We start from the raw sequence: 22,703 nt of genomic DNA on the forward strand, positions 1-22,703 counted from the left end.
TGAAAGCGCAGATGAAGTAGCCAGAAAGGCAACAGTCTGCGATGATTTGGATGTATTTCATGTAAGAGTGGCAGATGTTAAAAATTGTCTAACTAACGTAGTAAAAAACAAGTGGAATACTGAATGGAGGAGTTTAAATACAAAATTAAACTCGGTAAAAACTTCTCCATATAAATGGAAAAGCGACGTGAAGTTGACTCGCCGAGAACAAGTAGCTGTGACCAGACTTAGAATGGTCACACGCGATTAACAAATTCATATTTGTTAACCGGCGATGAGAGGAGACCAATGTGCGGTGTTTGCAATAAAACACTTACAATTAAGCATCTAATAGAAGAGTGTACAATATATGAGGACCTCAGAAAGAGGTTCCGGTTAAGAAATAATATTACTGCTGATTTAGCTAATGGAAATGAAAGAAAAATAGTTGCATATTTACACGCCAGTGGACTTCTTAAAAGTCTATAAAAATGGAAATTTTAAAGCTGTGTTAAAGAGTCTCTAAGAGGTAGTTTCATCCATATACGGAAGTCTCGAAGCGTGGCACGTGTAGTGACGGGAGGTAGCCCTCTTGCCTAGGCCATCCTGGCTCGTCTGCATTCAAGAGCAGTGAGTCGGGGTGTGTCCAATGATGGCATGGGGGACCCTCAAGGGTGGACTGAGGGCGCGAGGCTATGGGTGGGCGCAATGCATGCCTGTAGCCTGTTTATATGGAGAGTCAACTGCCACGGCATCCTGGCGCCACTGATATTCTGCTTAACTTCTGGTCGCCCCGAGGGTGCTAAAATTAACAAATAATCGAGACAGGTAGAAGAAGATAATGGTATTGATAACTTGTATTTTTAATTTCATGGTTTTTTGAGAACCTTATCTCAAATTTTAATATCGGGGCCCTTTACACCCCGTAAGTGTTGTGCTTGTCCTTTTTTTATTTGTGTTTTAATGTTCTGTGTAGTTTGTGCTTTTAAATAAAATGTAAGGGCCCTTCACACCCTTACATATGACGATCCTGATGGTGATAATTTCTTTCTAAGAACGTGACGAGGGCAATGACTTTGTAGTCGATGCCCGTAAAAATTTAAGAAAAAAAAAAAATAAAAATCCATTACATATTTTATTGCAAATTTTAAAAACGGTTATCATTCTGATAACGGCTCATTTTGAAAAAAAGTACATTCTTAAGTTGATACACTGAAAAATAGACCATTCCCGCCTGATAACCTTACATGAGAAAAATTTTAAGACAGTTAGCGGGACCTCTAAAAATATAAAAAAAATGTGAAGTGTAACTACATGACTTCCTTGTAGGTCTATTAAATAACATATTTTTTTTAAATGAAAAGTACGTAAAATTTCATTTCATTAACTAATAATTATTTATTTTAAACTTTTTTACCATCACGGGTTAATAATTATTAATAAATCAATATATTTAAATTAAAAAAAAATTAAAAAAAAGAAGATGAAGTCTGATTTGAACCGATGTGGGCTTCCCTTGTAACATCCAGATATTTCATTAATTAAAATTTTATTTGGCTATAACTCTAGAACCAATGAAAATATGTACTACTCACGATTTATCGTTGAAAACCTGTCAATGAGGACTTATTACTGCAACTAAAAAAAGTCCAAAATCCAAATTTTTGGGGATTTTGGGCTTTTTTGGACACCTGGTTCAGTTGATTGCAATCAGAAGGGGAGGGGCACAATTAGATGTTACAACAGTCCTAAATCCAAAATTTTAACATCTTAAGGCTAATTTTTTTTTAATTATTCAAGATAAATACATATATATGTACTGACATCACACCGAAACTAGTCAAAATGGATTCAGGTATGGTAAAATGGATATTTCCACTGAAATCTGAAATGAGAAATTTTTTGCAATCACAATACTCCTTTACTTCGTATAAGGAAGTAAAAAAGTTAAAGAAGATTAAGTGTGAGGGATTTCCTCCTAATGCTTGAGTAAGGTTTGCCCTGATGATGCTCATCTATATAAAAATAATACATAAAATTTAAGACGATATTATGAAATGTGTAAAATCTACAATAATCAAATATATAGTGGCAAAGAAAATTTTATGGACATTTTAATGTAACATTTTTCTAATTTCAATGATATTAGACTTTCTAAAAGAATGAATAGGTAACACATATCCATAAAACTTGACTCCCTTTGAGATACAGAACCCTTTCAATACCACCCCAGCTCTTTACCGATGCTACAGAAATGTAATTCCATCCATTACCTGAATACATAATTTGTCAAACCAAATTTCATGTAGTGGTATAACAGTTTTTGAGATTTATTTATAAGTGACAATGAAATTTAAAAAGAGGCTTACCTTAAACATTAAAAACTAATGAAAAAATATTCATGCCTCATACACACAATATTTTATAACAAAGATATTATAGTATTATTTTAGTCAGGGATTAGTCTATTAGACCTAAAATTAAAAGGGCTATTAATAATTTTTTATTTTTACAAATCAATATTTGGAATTTATGATAAGAGAGAAGAGCTGTTAAGTTGCAAGAATTGGCATTAACATGCCCATCCACTTCACCATTTATCAACTTTTCTTAATTTCTACCTTCCTTATTTAAATATTGCCTACAGGTATGTTAGGCATTGCCTACCTGACACAAGATAGTTTAAAAACTGTGACATGGTGTATAACCATCTAGTGCTTACACAAATATTCCTAGAACTAAATCCATAAAATAAGAATGCTTGCCCATATTACAAAGTAGTTAGATGGATTCAGGGATGTTACAATTGCTGCATCATTTTTTATATTTAATGAACATATTACCAAGGTTAGAAAAACACAATTAATTTACCTTAATAAAAAATGATTTTATTAACAATTTATCAAGCACTACAAGGTCACTGAATTAATATAATTGTTTTATTAGTTGAAATATTTTTATCACAATTCATTGCTTGTAGTAATATCACTTTTTTGCCACTGCTATGATAATTTGATGGATGACTAATCCACACTAGTTATTTGATATCACTAAACTAGCATTAAAGTATTTTCATCTAATAATTTATTTCTTAATTACTCATTTATTATGTCATTAACATGGTAGCATTTATTATAATTTTAAAAGCACCATTAATAATAAATAGACATAATTAAAATCCAACACTTGAACTGATAAGATAATATAATGTGCTATATATCTAGAAGAATATATATACATATACATAATTATCTAGAAAGGTAGTGAAATATTTTTTTTATTACAAATTCTTGTAATTCATCTTAGAAATCTTTATCCCCCTGAATTATTACCACAACAAGGATTATTCACAAATTTTGCAAATAATTTCTATTTAGTGTCAGACTAAAAATTATTTGCACTGTGTAGGAGCTGATGCATTTTTTGATATTGAGTATGCAGCTATTTTACATTCTGTGGATAATTTCCAGATACTTAATTGAGTAATATATTCTATTTTATAATTTTAATTATTAACTTCTTACGTAAATTCTTTATTTCAGTTTGTTATAATTCCAAACTTAATTAATACAACAAAAATAAAGATAATTTATTAAAGTGAAGTAAATGGTTTTTCTCAGTAAATTAGGGTTTCTACTATTATGCTTCAGAGTAAATTATTATTGACCAATATTTAATAACTGAAAATTTTACAAGAACAATTTTCTAATGTAATCTTTGAATGTATAGTTACAAACATATGATTGTTTGCTGTAAATAATTTTAAGATTTCTAACTTTTTTTTTCATTGTATACATATATTAAGGGACCTGCTTTATTCAAAGTGCTGAGCTTCCTAATCCTACAAATTTTTTTTCTTCAGATAATTAAGAACACCTGAGAACAGGCTCAAACTTAATGAAACTCCTTCCCCATTACCAGAATTGTATGATACGTGGAAAAATCTGATTAAGTGTTATAATATGGAACATTATACTCAAAATAAATTATGTTAGTATGTACAAAACAAAAAAATATTTTCAATAAAATATAAAGATGAAAAATTTGCAGTGATAACCAAGAGACTTCTCAGTGTCTCTCGATTACCATTGCAAATTTTTCACAGCTATCTGTTACTGTAATATAATAGTATCGTTCAGTGATAGTAAATTAGAAAAAATGCTGTATATTACATCAACATCATGCACATCATATTTATCTTACTGTCAATTTATTGTGATTATTATTAATGTTATTAAGGGCCAAGATGGAATAATTAAAATTATATTTATCAAAAATATACCTTTGTTATTAATTTTAAACATTTTTTGTCTTAAGTAATTATGAATAACAACAACCCTGATTTTGATTAGTCCTACAATTTTACTGGAGAGATTTACTGAACTTTCATGTTGGAACCCAAATTTTTATCAAAAGAGAAATAGAAGTGTTTAAAGGTGTATTTAAGATGCAGAAATAGTCAGGAGAAAAAGGTAAGGCAGTTTCAATGACTAGAAAATATATTTTTGTTATTACTTTTAAGACATTTTGGAAACTGCTAAACTAAACTGAATTTACACCAAACCTATGGTGTACACCAGTTTACACCATATATAAAAATTGCATAGTATATATTTCAGTTTTTAAGTAATCTACTCATGTAATCAAACTAATTATTTTATTTAGACTTAATTCAATGTGAATGTTATGAAATTTTCTTTCAAATGGTGTTATGAAATAATTTGTCAACCTCCATGGAAGAGTAGTAGCATTTTTTAGCCTTTAAAATATAATTTATGCTTCATATACCCATTCACAAGCTTCAACCTTATACGGTTAATTAATCACATTAAAAGAAAAATTGTAAAATTATTCATCTTATCAGGTTTTAATATTGTTCATTCAGTATTCAAATATACTTTTAAGAGGTAAAATGGGCTCTGGAATTGATCAAGAAGAGTTCCAACAGGAAAATGGGACAAACAATTTTGAATGTTTAATGACAACTTCAATATTGTAACAGTTCATCAGAAGTGTGAGCTTTTGTTAGCTCTCATTCTGTCTCCAGAAAATTGCTTACATGTGACGCATCTGTAAAGCCTAGCAATTCAGTGGAAGGATGAGTACCTTGTGAAAAACAGATATGCAAGCAAACAGTAATTGGGACTTGGGAATTCTTCTCATAGCAAAGCTTATTCTTTCTAATAATCGCTAATTCTCAATCCATTATTGTCACAAAAAACCTGCAAAATCTAGGGTAGTACAGTGAAATAAGATGAATTTCTTCAAAAACAGGTGACAGGAAGCATGTAGGAAAGAATCTTTTCTCCTAACTAGTTCATCATAAGACTGCACAAATTGTTTTATTGTCTAATTCAAAATTTTCTTCTGATACTAGTAGCCTACTGGGTGATTTCTATTTGAGAACAGTCCTGTTTCTTTGAACTGATCATTCAGTATCGTACATTACTTCCATTTGATGACTTCTTTTCATATATACATTGAAATGCATATTGAACTAAAATTATTGTCATCAATAATGCCACAAAATACACTGTGCTTTTTCTTGAACACGAAACATAGTAAAAAAGAAACACACCTCAACAACAAAACAGAGAGACTGATGTGTAGTTAAAATGACTGTTACACAAACCTTTTGGATGCAGCTATCCACCAAGTTAAGCTGGTAATATTACCAACTTAACTTCTTAAAATGTGCCTAATACCTTGATCTGAGCTACTGAAACCCCACCATTCTTTTATGGTGATACTGTATATAGGTACAATTTGACCTTCAGGACAACAAAAAAATAAAACAAAATTATTACTCAAATCATAATCATTAAACTATTATAATTCTCCTGTAGTATATAAACTAAACTATTTTAAGAGCACAATGTTCAATATTGGTCAAACCAATACAGCAGCTGCACAAACAAATATGGAACAAATACTTTACTGCCCTCAATTGCAACTTAGAGCTGATATTTACCTACACATTTTGTTGAATTTGACAGTTCATAAACACAAAATTACAAATTTTCCAGCACTGCTAACAACAGCCTTCATACTTTTTTGATAAAAAGCGAATACACATGCTGATGTTACCATTAACTGTAATAAGTTTATAAATACTGATCACCATGGAAGAGTGGTAGCGTCTTGGGCTTTCATCCATTGGTCCCAGGTTTGAATCCCAGTTAGGCATGGCACTTTTCACACGCAACAAAATTCCATTTCCATATTCCACGGACAAGCTTCAAGCTTATGTGCAAAATCATTAAGAAAAAAAAATACAAGACGCAAAATCCACCAATTCATAAGGTTAAGGTATTAATACAACTTTTGTTCCTCAGTAAAGCTAACATATAAAGTCATGTTAATTGTCAAGACATGATATGGTTTTTTTTTATATTATCATGGAACATTTCTATTCTAAAATCTAAATTTGTGTCGCCTATAAAGACATATGACTAGTTGGTTTTATATTATCATAATAAATTTCTACTGCATCTAAATCATTATCAATATTGCTGACATATATACAATTCAGAAAAACAGTTTGGTATTTAATTAACAATTTGCTTATTTTTATTAGTTCCATTTTTTCTGATACTACCAAATTATGAAACATATCAGTACTATAACATGACTATCTATATTATGATTAATGTATTAATGGTAGCACAAAAAAAGAAAAGAATAACTCCCAACACACACGCACACGGACATAATAAATTCATTATGGATTCACAATCACATTAATTACCATCCGAATTACTTACATTTTTTGTTGATATTACAAACACATTTATAAATAATTTATCTTACTCGATGAATTTTCACACAAATTATCTAAATCTTCTTTATTGAGTATTATTATGCTGCCGCTTCTTATTTTTCTGAATGACACAAAAATTTTAAACAGATTTGTGGGTAGGTTATTTTGACTACTCACAATTTCAACTGTTATATCATACAGAATTCCTTTTGATTCTGTGTCCACAACGGGTTTGTTGGTTGACACATACTTTTTTTGGCGTAATTATTTTTGTTAGCCCGCCGGGTTGGTCTAGTAGTGCTCGTCATTCCAAATCAGCTGATTTCGAAATCGAGAGTTCTAAGGTTCAAATCCTAGTAAAGGCGGTCACTTTCATACGGATTTGAATACTAGATCATGAGTACCAGTGTTCTCTGGTGGTTGGGTTTCAATTAACCACGCACATTAGGAATGGTTGACCTGATATTGTACAAGACTGGACCACATCATTCGCATTCATACATGTCATCCTCATTCAACCTCTGAAGTAATTAATACCTTACGGTGGTTCGGAGAAAAACAGAAAAAAGAGAATTATTTTTTGTGTAATTGCAACATCAGAAAATCCTGTTTATCAGCATAAAATATATATTTCATCATAATTTAATCTGTCACTCACAGTGTGTAAAAAATAATTTTAATAACCGATTTAATCCTTAGCATGTCTTAGTAGGCTCTGACTCTTTAAAGCGTTAGCTCGTACAATAATACATAATTACATATTACTATAATCGTACATATCTTATAATAATACATAATATTCGATTACTAATACTCATACCATAGTATTAGTATTTGATATTATTGTTACTGCGTTGTAAAGATCATTCCTGTATTTATCTTCGCATCATGCAGTTTTAAAAAAAATATATATATATTTTTTTTCCCATCGTAATAATATTTTATTTTTATTACAGTAAACGGAATGAAAAATTATTTCTCATTAGAGCATATTTTAAAACAATTCTGTGTGTGTAACACACGGTTAAGAAATTATTTTAAAAAGGCACTTTGCTTTAGTATACTTGATTTAAAGAAAATAAAATTTATTAAATAAACCTGTATATTTCAACACAAAAGGAATTAGTAAAAAAGTAATACATCACTCGATCTTGTAAGTTTCTATGAAGCGAGTAATTAACCTTCAAACTATAAACGAATGTATACACAAACAAAACCAATGCGAATGGAGTAATTTCCTTACTTTCTTTAACAAAATCTCAGTCTATATTATTAAGTCGGCCCTAATTTTTTCCTTTTATGCCTTTGGACAACAAACACAGTCATATTTTAATGAGTATCGATTTTGCTAATATAACTTGAATTAGCTCCAATCCTCAAGAAAGGGTACAGGAACGCGTGTATTAAATTTTGTAATGCGGTCAGTCATTAAATATGATCGTCATCAAGAATTTTCGGGTTAGAATGTACTTTCCAACGTCTTGATGTAAGTACCTATTAACTCATACACCATTTCAACTTTTGAACAGATATTTTAACTTAACTTGAATAGATATATTTCTGAATATCTCTTAAAATATTAAGTTTAGTTTTACGCTATCTTGTGACCTTTTTGCTCTTGATTGGATAAAGGATTTTGTTTAAAGCAGAACCTGGACAGAGTCCCTTGCTACTGGATGATTCTAATCGAGCGTGTTTTTAAAAGGTTTATTTTAAGTGACGGGTCTAATTTTTCAAGTTTTGTTTTATTTAATATTTAGTATTTTAAGGGCGGATTTAATTGCATTTAAACAGTATAGAATGTTTCATACTTAAATCAAAATTGCGTATTCTGATATAAAGTGAAATCTGTTGTCATTTTCTATTACTCCTAAACTTGGCCGACAAGGTGGTAATTTATTTTTTGTCTTATCTTTCTAGAAATATAATACAAACTATAATAATTTAATCGTATTCTGTCAGTATAATGTGCTAGTATATCGGACCAGTTTTCCAAATATCTGTACTTTTAAATCACGACAGATAATTTGTTGATATTATTAATGTTTAATAATTGTCTATTTCTTTATCGATGAGAATATTCGTAATATTTTTTACAAAGCAGTAACATTTTGCTTATTATAATTACCGAATTTTCTCTATAAGCATTTTTTTACAAAAAATAAAAATAACATTTGAATACAAAATCATAACAACATAATTCAGTGTAAAGAAACGTTAACAAAACCAAGATTTACCAGACTACCCGGGGTAAAAAAAAAAATAATATCGGGGGTTTTAATTTGTTGTAATATTTAGACAAAGTGTGTAATGTGTAAAGTTTTCCCTTTGGACTTCTGTGTCCTACACTGCAAGCCACGGTGTTCTGCCAGTAGGCTCAGATTTTTTTGAGGGTGTGTGCTGTGATTGGTATGATGTGTGGATGCGTTGCAGGACACTTTAGAAAAATTGTTTTGGAGTGAAAGAGTTAAGGAAAGAATCAAAAAGCAAAAAGAACTGCTTTAGTTGCGTACATGATCGGAGATTGATTCCTTATATTTTAGCTTGACGGCGCTACTAGCAAAGATGGTGACTCCTGAACAGAAAGTTCTGTTTTTTTTGCAGTTCGCTAAGCGGTGGATCTGTTTTTCACGTTCAACGTGCGTTTCGTAGAAAGTTTAATTGTGATCCTCCAAGTGACGAAAACAATCGTCGATAGATCTGAAATGACCGGATATCTGTATAAAGGGAAAATAGAAGACGACTGAGGGTATCTGCAGAAAACGTTGAAATGTGTGAGGGTCTTTCTTGGCTAGTCCTGAAAACTCTGTTAGAAAGGTAAGCCACAAATTAGCAATGCCGATGATGACACTGTGGAATGTATTAAGGAAACGCTTACATATGCGCCCATACCGTTTACAGCTGTTAACAGGCTTTGAAGGCTACCGAATACGCTATGCGTGACGACTTAGCGATCGAAGTATTGCTGTATGAAGATGACTTTCTTGACGGTATATTGTTTAACGATAAATCAACATTTCATCTTATTGTAAAAGTTACCGCGAATAACTTCCGTATCTGAGGATCAAAAAATTCCCGTGAACTCTCATAATTGAAAGGGCCTCCTTAATATTAAATGTTTTCGTGCGATATTTACGTGCTGGTTTACGGGCCGTTCTTTTTCTTTTAAGCAAGCGTAACAGGAGTCGCTTAATTTGGATATGGTGCATACATGGCTATTTCCTCAACTGCAATACACAGGAGAATTTTATTTTTCAACAAGATAATACACGACTCCTCTTTGGCATAAACTCTTTGGCATACGCCTCCTCTTCGGAATGGGTTGAATGATGTTTTCCGCAGTCGCTGGATCGGTCGGTATGAACCCGACGACAGAACTTGTTTGCGGTGGCCTCCAAGGTTACCCGATCCGATCCCGTGTGATTTTTACCTGTGGTTTTATAAATAATTTTGTGAACGCACCGCCGTCACTTTTAGATCTATCCAATTTGTGGCACAGGAGTGAAGTAGCTGTCGCTTACATTACTCCAGACGTGCTGGTAAACTACGAGACGAACTGCCTGTCGGTTGGTTGCGAGACTACACCTTCATTTACATTCATACACATCATCCTCTGAAGTAATACTTACGATGGTTCCGGAGACTAAACAGAAGAAGAAAGAAAGTAGACAAAAATGTAAGAGTTACTCTCTCATTTTATTTGCGATTCATTGCTGCAAGTCTAACTAAGGAGATATTAAATAGCTTTAAAACCCCGGTTATTTTTTGATACTTGTATAAATCTCATAATAAAGATTAATTACGTAAGTATCGAAAGTTTGGGATAGTTTGGGAAAGTTTGGGATAAACATTTATTTTTATTTGCCTAATTCACGTTCAAATCACCGTTACCAGAAATTTTGAATAATAAACATTTTTTTAAATCTAGTCTTAATTATATCGATAAAAAATAAAAAAAATTATAAATTCTTCACAGTTATAAGTAAATTAACTCGAACTTAACTTTTTTAATTCGAATGCATTTATAATGTACTTAAAAATGCATTTATAATGTACCAAATTACTTTAGTAATATTTAAGCAATATTGATCAGTATTTATGGTAATTTGTCTCATAAATTGATCCTAAGGGCTTTTCCAATAAATTAAAACTTTAAAAAACACTGGATTTTATTTTCTGAACTAATTCATTTTTGTTTTATTTTTATCTTGAATATATATGTTTGTATATGATTGTTTTATTGTATTTTTTTTTCCTATTTTTTAGCAAACTTTTTTTTATTTTTACGAGTGGTTTAAAATTTACGGTCAAAATTAATACGATTTGTTACGTTTGAAATAGAAAAGATCTCGTGAGAAGCAAATTTTTTAATTAAATTTAAATATAAAGTGCAGGCTTAAGTTCATCTTTTATTTATATTTATTTATTATTTGTTTATAAATAAATTTATATTTATGTTTTTATTCGTCTTTAATTTACGCGAAGTTTTTTCATGTAAATCTTCAGATTGCGAAAGTCTGAATGGCAGTGTTTCGATCGGTTAAAAACAGAGCAAATATATAAAATTCCACGGATTCGGGTTTTATACTGACAGAAATAAGATTAATCGGGTGGGTGACGTGTCAAGATGTTTGCAGAATCTCTTATAACAAATAAGGTAACTCGAAAATAGTTGCTGTATCGGAGAAAATACGGCATTAAGGCCAAAGATTATTTATGAACACTTTTAACTGATCCGTTGCTGTGTCTCTCAAGCGACAAGAAAATTTATATGCCGTTGCTCTTGTTTTGTATGTAAACGTCACATCAAGGTATTCCGATGTAATACCGCCGGTTCATATTCTCCGTTACTTTCAAAACGTAAACTCCCTCCATTCCACTAAACCCGGGAAACCTAAAACGAGTTTTTAAAAAAACAGATAATTAAAATTGATTTTCCTAGAAATTCTGTGTCAGTGAAAGGCTGCAGTTGACAGATCAGTGGTTTCGATAAAAGCTTTTAGACATATAAGATATAGTATAAACTAAATTTTGTAAGCTGATTTTCCCTAATTATCTTTCAATACTTTATGATTACCTCATTCACTAATTCTGAACACGACAGTACAGATTAACTTAATCATAAACATTTCGCCTGATCCACCATCAAAAATAGATAAACGTGATACCGATCGGCAATAAATTAAAAGACTATAACTGCAGTTAAAAACATGAATTAATTTATAAAAGTACAATGCCTAAACCTTTAACTACTAGAAAGTGATAAACTGGTATTAAATAAGGTAATCATTTCCGTCAGTGGAAAAAGAGGAAGTAGTTTTCTCATAGAATACGAGGTACGACTAAGAACAAAGAATATAAAACAAATAATGCATTAAATAAAAATAATTTTACTGCAAGTACTGAAGTTTTCAGAAACTGAAAAAAACAGTGACAACTGTAAATCACTTTCTTCAATATTAACCAGGACAAGTGGATAACTGACAGCATTCCCTAGAAATTCCCCACAATACCACAAATAATAGTAATTAAGACGTTAAAATAAAATGAATTTAATTAAAAATATCATCGCTGAAAAATCAGGAAATCCTACTCAACGAGCACATGTAATCAAAGAAAATAATAATTTTCTTTGTTCGTATGCAATCTCTATTGTAGTTTGATAGATACGAATCTTTATTCCAATCAAGGCCCAAGGCCAACGATGGTAACAAGCAGTGAAGCGAAAAAAAATAATACTAGGGTTCTGCTTCTCAGCGACTGTAATGGCTGCAGCTTACAAAGTATGATTTATACTCTTTTATCGTCACGTATTCTATATAATCTGTTTAAAAACAAAAATTGCAGTATTTAAGAATTAAATACCTTTACAGATGGCCTTTTTTCTGTGGCCTTCACAAATTTTATATTTTGATAGGGAGACAATATTTAAACCTTGTTATTATGTCAGCTCATTCAACACCCTTCTACACATACAACATTTTAATATCGCTTGTTTATAACTAGTTACTTTACAGATTCCAAAATACTTTTGTTCCTAATTTACAGTCTGAATTAAACTTAGGTAATATTTTATGAGTAGACTTCATTGCGAGCAGGCTTGAGTGTCTGAGTATTTGTAAATAGTTCAATCTTTTTGGATCACATGTGTTTTAGAACAAAGGAAATAGCTTTAGTTACATATAGTGTGCTATTTGGGACATAGTGATCATGACACAATTATTGAAATTTAAAAAAAAAATTGACATTTATTAAAGAGAATTGATTATTAGTTGCTAAAGATGAATTTAATCATATTTGATTGGAACTTTATTTAATTTATAGTCTAAACAATGTAGATATTGCTTTTCAGTAGTTGTTATATTCTTAAGTGATCATTAGAAGAGGCTACAAAAAATAATCAGTTTGTTATAAAACAAAATATGTGGTCTTGACAAAATATGTTTTGAATGACATATAACTTGTCTAACTGGCAAAAATAAACAAATAAATTGTACAAGATAGTTTAAAAAAGATTTGAAAAAAGGTTACATAGTTATTTTAAAACTTCAAGTGATGTCTAAAAAAGGATACTGAAAATACAAAAAACAGTTTCTACTCAACTTATTCGAAAAAAAGAAAAAATATGTATAGTGGCAGACATTTAACAATGTATATTATGGAGGGGTAGGAGGGTAAATAGATTAAGTTGTGATAGGATAAGTTTATTAGGTGACTCCTTGGTTATTATAGAGGAACCAAAAATTACTGAAGAAGAACTCAATAACTTCTTCGTAAATATCAGAAAAGATTTAAAGAAAGAATTAGACTCTTCTTTAATACTGGATGAAAATAGTATAAACTACTTTTCCCAAAAACTCATACAAGTAATCTTATTTCTATTTTTCTTCTACATGTGCAGAAGTATCTTTGGTTACAAAAGGGTTGAAGTTAAAAATTGCCAAGGATCAATAGCATTTCTGCATTTACTATGAATGAAGATAAGGATATTTTATCTCCATTTTTGGGCTTTTGATCAACCTGAGTTTTGAAAGTGGAAAATTTCCATAGTCTTAAAATCTACAGCAGTTGTTGCTTTGTTCAAAAAGGGGAATTCTTTAGATTTAAATATTTATAGACCAATTTTTCATTTTTCATTTTGTTTTCATTTTTCTCCAAGATAGTCGAGAAAATAGTGAAAAATCAATGTTTTAAGAAAAACATAAGTTTTTTCAACTTATGTTTAAGATTTTTTCACTAAATCAGCTGGGCTTTATTGAAGGCCAACCAACAAGTGATGCGTTATTCAAATTTCTATTAGACATATATAAAGGTCTAAATGAGAAAAATTCTCTAGGTGATATATTCAGAAACATCACTAAAGCAATTGATGCTGTAGACCATAATATTTTACTGTCTTATATATCAGAAGATTTTAGAGGAATAACTTTGGAATGGTTTAGAAGTTACTTAACCAAAAGAATTCAATGTGTAAAAATCAAAGATCAATATAATGCTTTTAGATCAGTAACTTGTGGAGTTCTCCAAGGATTTGTTATTGGACTATTCTTTTTCTACTATTTATTAATAATTTATGTTCCAATTCATTTAAGGGTTTTTTAAGCTGTTCTGCCGATGATATGGCTCTGTACTACTATTCTACAACTTCTGAACAACTAAAACAAGAGGTAAACATGACCTTGAATCATTAAAATTATGTTTTACCTTAAAATAAACTAACTTTGAACTTGAAAACTAGATATGTTCAATTTTCTTTGAGAAAAAGATATTCGTATGTTGAAAGGTTATACAATAAGTGTGTCAGTTGTCTTCCATTAGTAAATTCTATATGTAATAAATGTATGGTTATTATGTTCACTGATATTTCACCAAATATTTCTTTCTTTTTTTTGTCTTTTTCTTCTTTCTTTTTCAGTCCTTTGACTGGTTTGATGCAGCTCCCCAAGATTCCCTAGCTAGTGCTAGTCATTTCAGTATACCCCCTACATCCTAACATCCCTAACAAACTAAACATTTAGGTTAGTATATTGATAAAATTACCTCTTGGTAATTACATAAAGACTGAACAGTTACATGATTTCAGTTTTAAGTAATTTCTATTATTTTAAAAGTTTTTTTTCACCTTATGTGTTAAGAACTTAATACTTTTTAAATGTTTACTCAAAATGTCAGTACAGGATTTGCTGCTGGGAAGCAACTTATTACACCGATGTCAAATCAATTATCATTGCTAAAAAAAAATGCGGCTAGTAGTTGGTGTTAAAAGATCTAAATATGTATTCCCTTTCTTTTTACAATTTAATTTCTTCCTTTTGCGCATTTTATGTACATAAAGTACTGAAAACTTTTTACATCAGGAGTGGGCATTTAGTGGGTGATTTAAACATACATTCAGGTAGATAGGTTACAAAACCGTGTCACTTCAAATTCAAACCAATAATTAAACATTCAGGCTTTTTTAGATGTGTTGTGAACTTAAAACAATTACACATTTGCCTACCCATGTTACACCTTGTTCAACAGTGATGAAATTTTTGAAAGCTCTTAAAGATTGATTGTTCTCATTTGAAAGCATTGAGTTTCTTTTGGTTAATATAAAATAACTTCTTTTGTCAGAATAATTTAGAATAAACTCCTTTGTAACAACAAAGTGGTCTACAAATTGTATTAAACTGGTGATATGTTGTAATACAATCTGCATAATTTAGTTAAAATCATTAAGCCTAAGCACTGGCGCAATGTTTGTTTCTGTATTTCTTGTGATAGCAAATCAACGCAAAGTTTTAAACTTTTAATGAGATACCTAACTAACCTTTCCCATTTATAGAATAAAAAATTTAATTTTGCTTATTTTATATTTACATACTATGAATATTACAACATTTCTACTATACTATTTATTTAACATTTCTAACATTTGCACTATTTCTCATTATAACATTGTACTCCAAATTTGTACTTTATTAGGATTTGCAATTTTTGTATGGAATTTTGGAAATAAATAGAATTAATACACACTATAATACTGCCTACTCTATTATCAATTGCCTATAATAGTGCCATTTCTTTATTAAAAAAAAACCCATCAATAGAAATGCACAAACCATGCCCTTTGTTTAAATATCAGAATAGATATTAAAATAACTTTTCTGTCTTTGTTTCATCTCAGATTTAAAAAATCTGATGTGGACAGCACATGACTTCCTTGTACGCCTATTAAATTACGTAAACACATGTTTTTTTTTAAATGAAAAGTTTTTTTTTTAATTGTTGTTATTGAATTATTATTTATCGTAAAATTATTATACAATCAGAGGTTAATAATTATTAATAAATCAATATATTTAAATTAAAAAAAAAACTTAAAAAAGAAGAGAAGTCTGATTCGAACCGATGTGAGTTCCCCTTGTAAGATCCAAATATTTCATTAATTAAAATTTCATTTGGCTATAACTCTGGAACCAATGAAAATAAGTTAACACTTATGATACATCGTTCAAAAGCTTTCAGTGAGGAAATATTACTGCAGTTAAGAAAAAGTCCAAAATCCAATTTTTTTTTTTATTTTGGGTTTTTTGGACACTTTTGGTTCAGTCGTTTGCAATCAAAAGGGGAGGTGCACAACTAGATGTTATAACACTTCGAAATGCCAAATTTCAACATCCTACGGCTAATCGTTGTTGAGTTATGCGAGATAAATACGTACGTACGTACAGACGTCACGTCGAAACTAATCAAAATTGATATTTCCGCTGAAATCTGAAAAGCGAAATTTTTCGCGATCGCATTATTTTCTTTACTTCGTACAGGTAAGTAAGGAAAGTGCCGCTTCTTGATCACCAATAAAGTCGGGTAATCTACTGAACCGAGTATTGAGACGATAACGAATATAAATGAATGCGAAATTTATTTATTAAATTTTCTGTTTTAATTACTGTTATAAAAATTCAACACTCCCCGCATTTTATTAAGATACAAGGTATATTGTGTACTGAGTAGAAGGCAGATAAATCAGGATGTATATGAATTAAATTTTTTTTACACAATAACATTCTTACGTGACTACCAGAGACGTATGATACGATGGCTTGAAAGATCCGTGAAAAAATTAAACATATAATCAAACCAAAAATTAAATTACATATCGATAGATTAGAAGTTTTTTTATTATTATGCTTTATTTACGAATGTAAATATAAAACACAAACGTGAATCAATAATAATTTATTTTTAAAAGCTTTGAGAAAACTACTACATTAAAAGCATTCCAACGGGAATTAAACTTTCATTAATTTCGATAAAGGAAACACATTTGTATAGACATAACTTATGATAATCTTCTACTCCAACGTCGTTGGAGTACTGACAACCGCATTATTCTTTCATCATTGATAAAATTCTCTGTTTCACAAAATAAATAAAGTTTTCCATAATTCCGAATGTGATTCCACTAATTAATTACGTAAAAATAAAATTTAATTACAAAAATATAATTTAATTACATTCCTCGAATGTTTCTATAAGTTATAATTTGATTACATTCCTATAACCTCATCAAAGTAAACGTGTATTTTACCGCCATCTTCAATGATATTTTCACAAAAAATGCTCAAATAAGATTATGATAAAATTATACAGTTTATTACATTCTTTAATATAATAACTAAATCTCTGAATTGAAACAATATTAAAAGTAATAAGTATGAATACATTAAAATACAAAAACATGAAAAACTAATCTTTACACTTGCAATTTTAAAACGTTAAATTACACTTACAAACAACCAAAAAATAAAATACTTGCGATAAGAAACACGTGTAATAAATATAAGTTGTGTAAAAAATACAACTCCTCAGGTTTCTATCTGAGGAAGAAGTGTTCTGACCTCGACCTCCCATATTCAGAGAAAATGGAGGCTTTGGTCAACGATTGCAAGCCAACTTTCATAAGGTGAGGCTAAGGGATAAATCGATTCTCTCAAAAGTAGAGTAGATAACTGTACCGATAATGCTAGAAAAGCTGTTAAATATTATCTGCGATTTCCACCAAAAAAATTCCTAATAGACAGGTATTTTTAAACAGTCGTGTGAAAAACGTGTGAGGGGAGAGGATAATTAAATTATGTAAAGTTCTGTCCTTGATGTAGTTAAGTCAGTTACATATACAAGAATTTTCAATTCTTGACAAAATTCTAACAAATATTACATTGTTTTTTAAGTTTTACACAAATTTTGTCAGACGAATGTTAATTTAAAAATTAACTTTAATTCAGGGGCAGAAAATCCCAATAATATTTTAGGATAAACTATACACCACTGTTAAGCAAGAAAGAAGCATTCTATAGTCTGTTCAGAAGTACACAAATATACCGGGTACAAAAATCTAGTTTTATCGAGAATTCGTCCCGAAAAAAAATAAATGTCGTAAATTAATAGAATGTTCACTACATACAGACGCTATTTTTACTTATTAAATTAGAAAAACAAGTTCTGTATCTACTAACAGAAAGGAAAATTATAAATGAATTATTTTAAAGTGCATTCATTATTTGTATCCGTATCTTCCTTCTGTTAAAGGAATGATACAAGATAAAGAACAATGATCACAAATAGCTAAATTAATATTAATTTTACGAGTTTATTAAACAGCTGACATCATTGTCAAAGGATCATAAAGAAAACATTATTATGTTATAGGACAAAGTGTATACAACTTAAGCAATTGACTGAATAATACAATCAACAGACCGATGATCAGCATACTTTCAATCGTAATCACAGCTTTTGTTAGTCTTTTTCTTAGTAGTGAAGCAAGAATAAAATTGTACTGGTATATAATTACAAATGTAGACGTATTTATGTTACACATTGCAACAAGACCGGTATAGTGGGCACGAGTAACGGATTCCTACCAATTATTATGAAATTAGTCGAAAATATAATAACTGGAGGAATTCAGAAAGGGACAAAAAGGGAACTCTTTTTCTAAGCTAACAGGTCCGTTTAATAATCGTCTTTAATAATACTGCCCGCTGATCCAAAATAAACACCCGTTGTAGTGTGAGAAGCTACCGGACCGGGTTACAGAATCATGGGAAAAAGCCTCGGTCGAACGTTCTCACGCTTCCAGTTAAGTAAACAAGACAGGAATATAAATACTCCTGGGAAACCATTTAGAAATCAGTTCCGCGAGATATAAGTCTGCGAGACGTTAAGAAGTCAGTTCCGCGAGGAGAAGCTGTGAGATGTGAGTTAGGCGGAGTTCTGCGAATCAGTCCAGCGAGACGTTACGACGTCAATCCAGCGAGGAAAATCTGCGGTGTGAGCCTGCGAGACGTCATTAGCGAGAGCATTCGGCAGGATGAACTGTGAACGAACAAATTTCAGTGTGAGTTAAGTTCGATACGATTAAGGTGACGCCACGAACCCACCGGGTTGGTCTAGTGGTTAACGCGTCTTCCCAAATCAGCTGATTTGGAAGTCGAGAGTTACAGCGTTCAAGTCCTAGTAAAGCCAGTTATTTTTACATGGATTTGAATACTAGATCGTGGATACCGGTGTTCTTTGGTGGTTGGGTTTCAATTAACCACACATCTCAGGAACGGTCGAACTGAGAATGTACAAGGCTACACTTCATTTACACTCATACATATCATCCTCATTCATCCTCTGAAGAATTATCTAAACGGTAGTTACCGGAGGCTACACAGGAAAAGAAAGAAAGGTGACGCCACGAATAATTCCAGTAAACAAGAAATATTGTAGTGAATTCCCGATAGTGAAAGGGATAACGTACTAAATTTCATTCGTAAACTGTTAGGGTAGTTTTAATTGTGGAGAGCAAAGGTATTTGCCAGTGAAATAAGACAAGTAAACTTCTTTCTTTTATCTATTGCACTATTGTTTGTTAATACAAGACTAATAGTTAAATGTGTTAGGACTATCGGTACGCTATATATTTTGTTAATAGGTCTGAATTCTGGTTTTCTATTTATCTACCTGGAATAAATCTGGACGAGTATCCTAATTTCTGTTTTGTATATAATCTCTGTTTTATTATGAACAGAAAGAGGATGTTACTTATATAAGTTTGTGCATTATCTATATTCTGTCTGTTCTTCTAAAGAGGTTTTGGTTGGATCCCGATATGCAATTATATATTCGGTAGATCATTTTATTTAGATTTTCTTTTTAAGGCTGGCGTACTGTATTTGTTATTCTTGAGAACGACGGTGCTGTTTCGGTGAATGACTTATTTCTTTCAGGAAGCCACTCGGCATACAACGACAAAAGTAGGTGCAACAGTTAAATATGTATTACTTGATTTATTATTTGTTACTTATTTAATTACTTAAGTATTAGTATTTTTCAGATAATCCTGACAGGTAATTTAACCATCGAACAATGGAAGTGGATAGTCACACAATACTAACCCACCGGGTTGGTCTAGTGGTGAACGCGTCTTCCCAAATCAGCTGATTTGGAAAGCCAAGAGTTCCAGCGTTCAAGTCCTAGTAAAGCCAGTTATTTTTACACGGATTTGAATACTAGATCGTTGATACCGGTGTTCTTTGGTGGTTGGATTTTAATTAACCACACATCTCAGGAATAGTCGAACTGAGAATGTACAAGACTATACTTCATTTACACTCATACATATCATCCTCATTCATCCTCTGAAGTATTATCTAAACGGATTTACCGGAGGCTAAACAGGAAAAGAGAGAGAAGTCACACAATACTGGAAGACTGAGAATGCTGAAATGGTGAACGACGAAAATGGGCTACAAAATTTTATACACCTAAATTAGACTAACAATTTACAGATTACGCAATAAATTTGATACATTTTACTGTCTGTAATGTGCCAAAACGTGATCGACCGGTCATTGTTACTATTAAAGACAATGAAATATTAGTTGTGCAGGCAATTTATCCAAAGCCCAAAAAAAAAATCAAAAAGGAGAGCTTCTAGTGAGTTAGTCATTCCACAAAGATCTTTGTGGCATCTAATGCAACGTTTAGGTTTGAAAATGTATCGGCCAAGATTACTTACTGGCCAGATCGACGATTATAAATCTGCGAGGAAATGTTGCATGCAGAGATACAAGGGGGTTGCATCTTTCGTAAAGTGTCTTGGTCTGACGAAGCGATTTTTAAACTTTCAGGCGCTGTTAATAGGCATGAATGCGTTTAAGAGAAAACTTCATACAGATGCATGTCGAGAAATTAATATTGATAAAAACAGAATTGTGCTTGAGTGTAGAAACTAGACTACAGGAATGTGTAAATGCTGAAGGCCGGCAAGTTATTTTGTGTAACCAAAGTGATCAAAATAGTAAAAAACAAGTGAAACAAAAAAAGGAACGTTGGATTTTTGTGCTATTTTTTTTTTCGCTCCTATTGCAAATAACTATCTTATATCTTACATAACACACCTCCTTCTTTACAGTTTAATTGTATACGCTTCAATAGATTTTTAAATTAAAAAGGTTTCTTCTAATTTATATTTCCTTTTTATAAATTTTTTCATAGCCTTATTTTCTTTAAAAAAAAATAATTTAAACCACGCAAATTGTAATATTTTTTTTATAGCTGCTTTCAATTTGTTAAAATAGACTCCAATTGAAATGATTAATAGTAAGTAAAAAGTTTGACATTTCACCGGTACAGGCTAGTTTCATACTGTTGTTTTTTCTACAACGACCCGAAAATCAAAACACTTTTATATATAACAGTGCAGTGTTTGATTCTGCAAACTGAAAAAAAATATTACTTCGGTAAATAATAAGTAATTTACCATCATAAATGTGCGTTCACCTAAAACATTTTTCAGGGACAATGAAAAATTCGACTAATACGACAAATAATCAAATCAATATTAATTAAAAATATCTTTATATACGTATATATTCCGTTCCTATTTATCTTTAAGTTATTTTTTACTTGTTTAAATCTCTAAGTTGAAATTATTTATTTTCTGTGATAAAAGAATAATCTTATTTACAAGCGTTAATTTCCTAGGAAAGCATTTTCATGCAATTCCATACTAGTGTTAAATGAATATAATTTTTTAATGACTATCTTCAATTCGTATTTAAAATGAAAATGAAGGGAATTTCAACGTTTTCTAACGAAATTAAAATAATAATACACTACATATATAAATTACTACTTAAAGAATTAAAAAATATATTTATGTAACATATTAAGTTACAATATTTAAACGAATTAAAATTTTCAAAACTACCAGCCACTATCAATTGAATAATTTTCAATTACACCACCACCAAAACATTCATATAACGAATTACCAATAACAACAAAATTCTAAAAATTAGCATATATAAAGTACCCAACTGGTTTTTTGTTTACCTGACTGAAATGTAGCGATAATTAAACAAATAACAGCAAAACTATTCATAATGTCCGTGAAGCGAGAACAGGATTAATTACAAAAAACAGTAACCAGTTACATACAGGTTACACTGGCTAATGTACAATGTTCATATTTAAACCAGATTTCCGTCTCTGAAGAAGAGAATAAAGTACCCCCACCCTTTTGTTTCTTGCTAGCAATTTAATGGTGCCTAGCAAGTTATAAAACAAAGCGATTACGATCGATTGTATACCAGTAACGTCGTAAACAAAGAATATTTAAGTAGACAACTTATCGACCGTAGATCGAATCGGAAAAATTCTGAAATATACGTTTTATGTTTATTTTTTTAAATGTTTTGTTATTTGGAAGATTTTTACATCAGTATTTTTTTTTTACAACGTATGTAGCAGTAAAACTAACATGCGCGCACTGGCATTATATTTTAGGGCACTGACTTAGTAGCAACGACCCTAACACTGGAAAAAGTACATTTTTTTTAAATTTATTAAGTTCAAGAGCTTTGATGATGCCTCATGCACTTTCTGTTGGTAGCGTCCATTCTGGATTAATTAAAAAGTTAAA

At 30.7% G+C, this 22,703-nt stretch overlaps 1 protein-coding gene across 2 annotated transcripts in view; it reads right to left on the reverse strand.

Annotated features, from left to right (window-relative positions):
- LOC142323500 (NADP-dependent malic enzyme-like) overlaps positions 1 to 22,257 on the reverse strand; it is a 267,327-nt gene extending 245,070 nt beyond the window's left edge. Inside the window, exon 1 of one of the 2 annotated variants that reach the window (XM_075363280.1) lies at positions 22,115 to 22,256. In XM_075363280.1, coding sequence (XP_075219395.1) covers positions 22,115 to 22,163 — 49 coding nt within the window. In that variant the 5' untranslated portion in view covers positions 22,164 to 22,256. Of the gene's footprint in view, positions 1 to 22,114 lie in introns of both variants that reach the window. The other variant, XM_075363446.1, reaches the window with a different exon arrangement.
- Positions 22,258 to 22,703: the final 446 nt, after the last annotated feature.

The sequence above is a fragment of the Lycorma delicatula genome, chromosome 1, assembly GCF_047948215.1.
Source record: "Lycorma delicatula isolate Av1 chromosome 1, ASM4794821v1, whole genome shotgun sequence".
NCBI classification, from domain to species: Eukaryota; Metazoa; Arthropoda; class Insecta; order Hemiptera; family Fulgoridae; genus Lycorma; species Lycorma delicatula.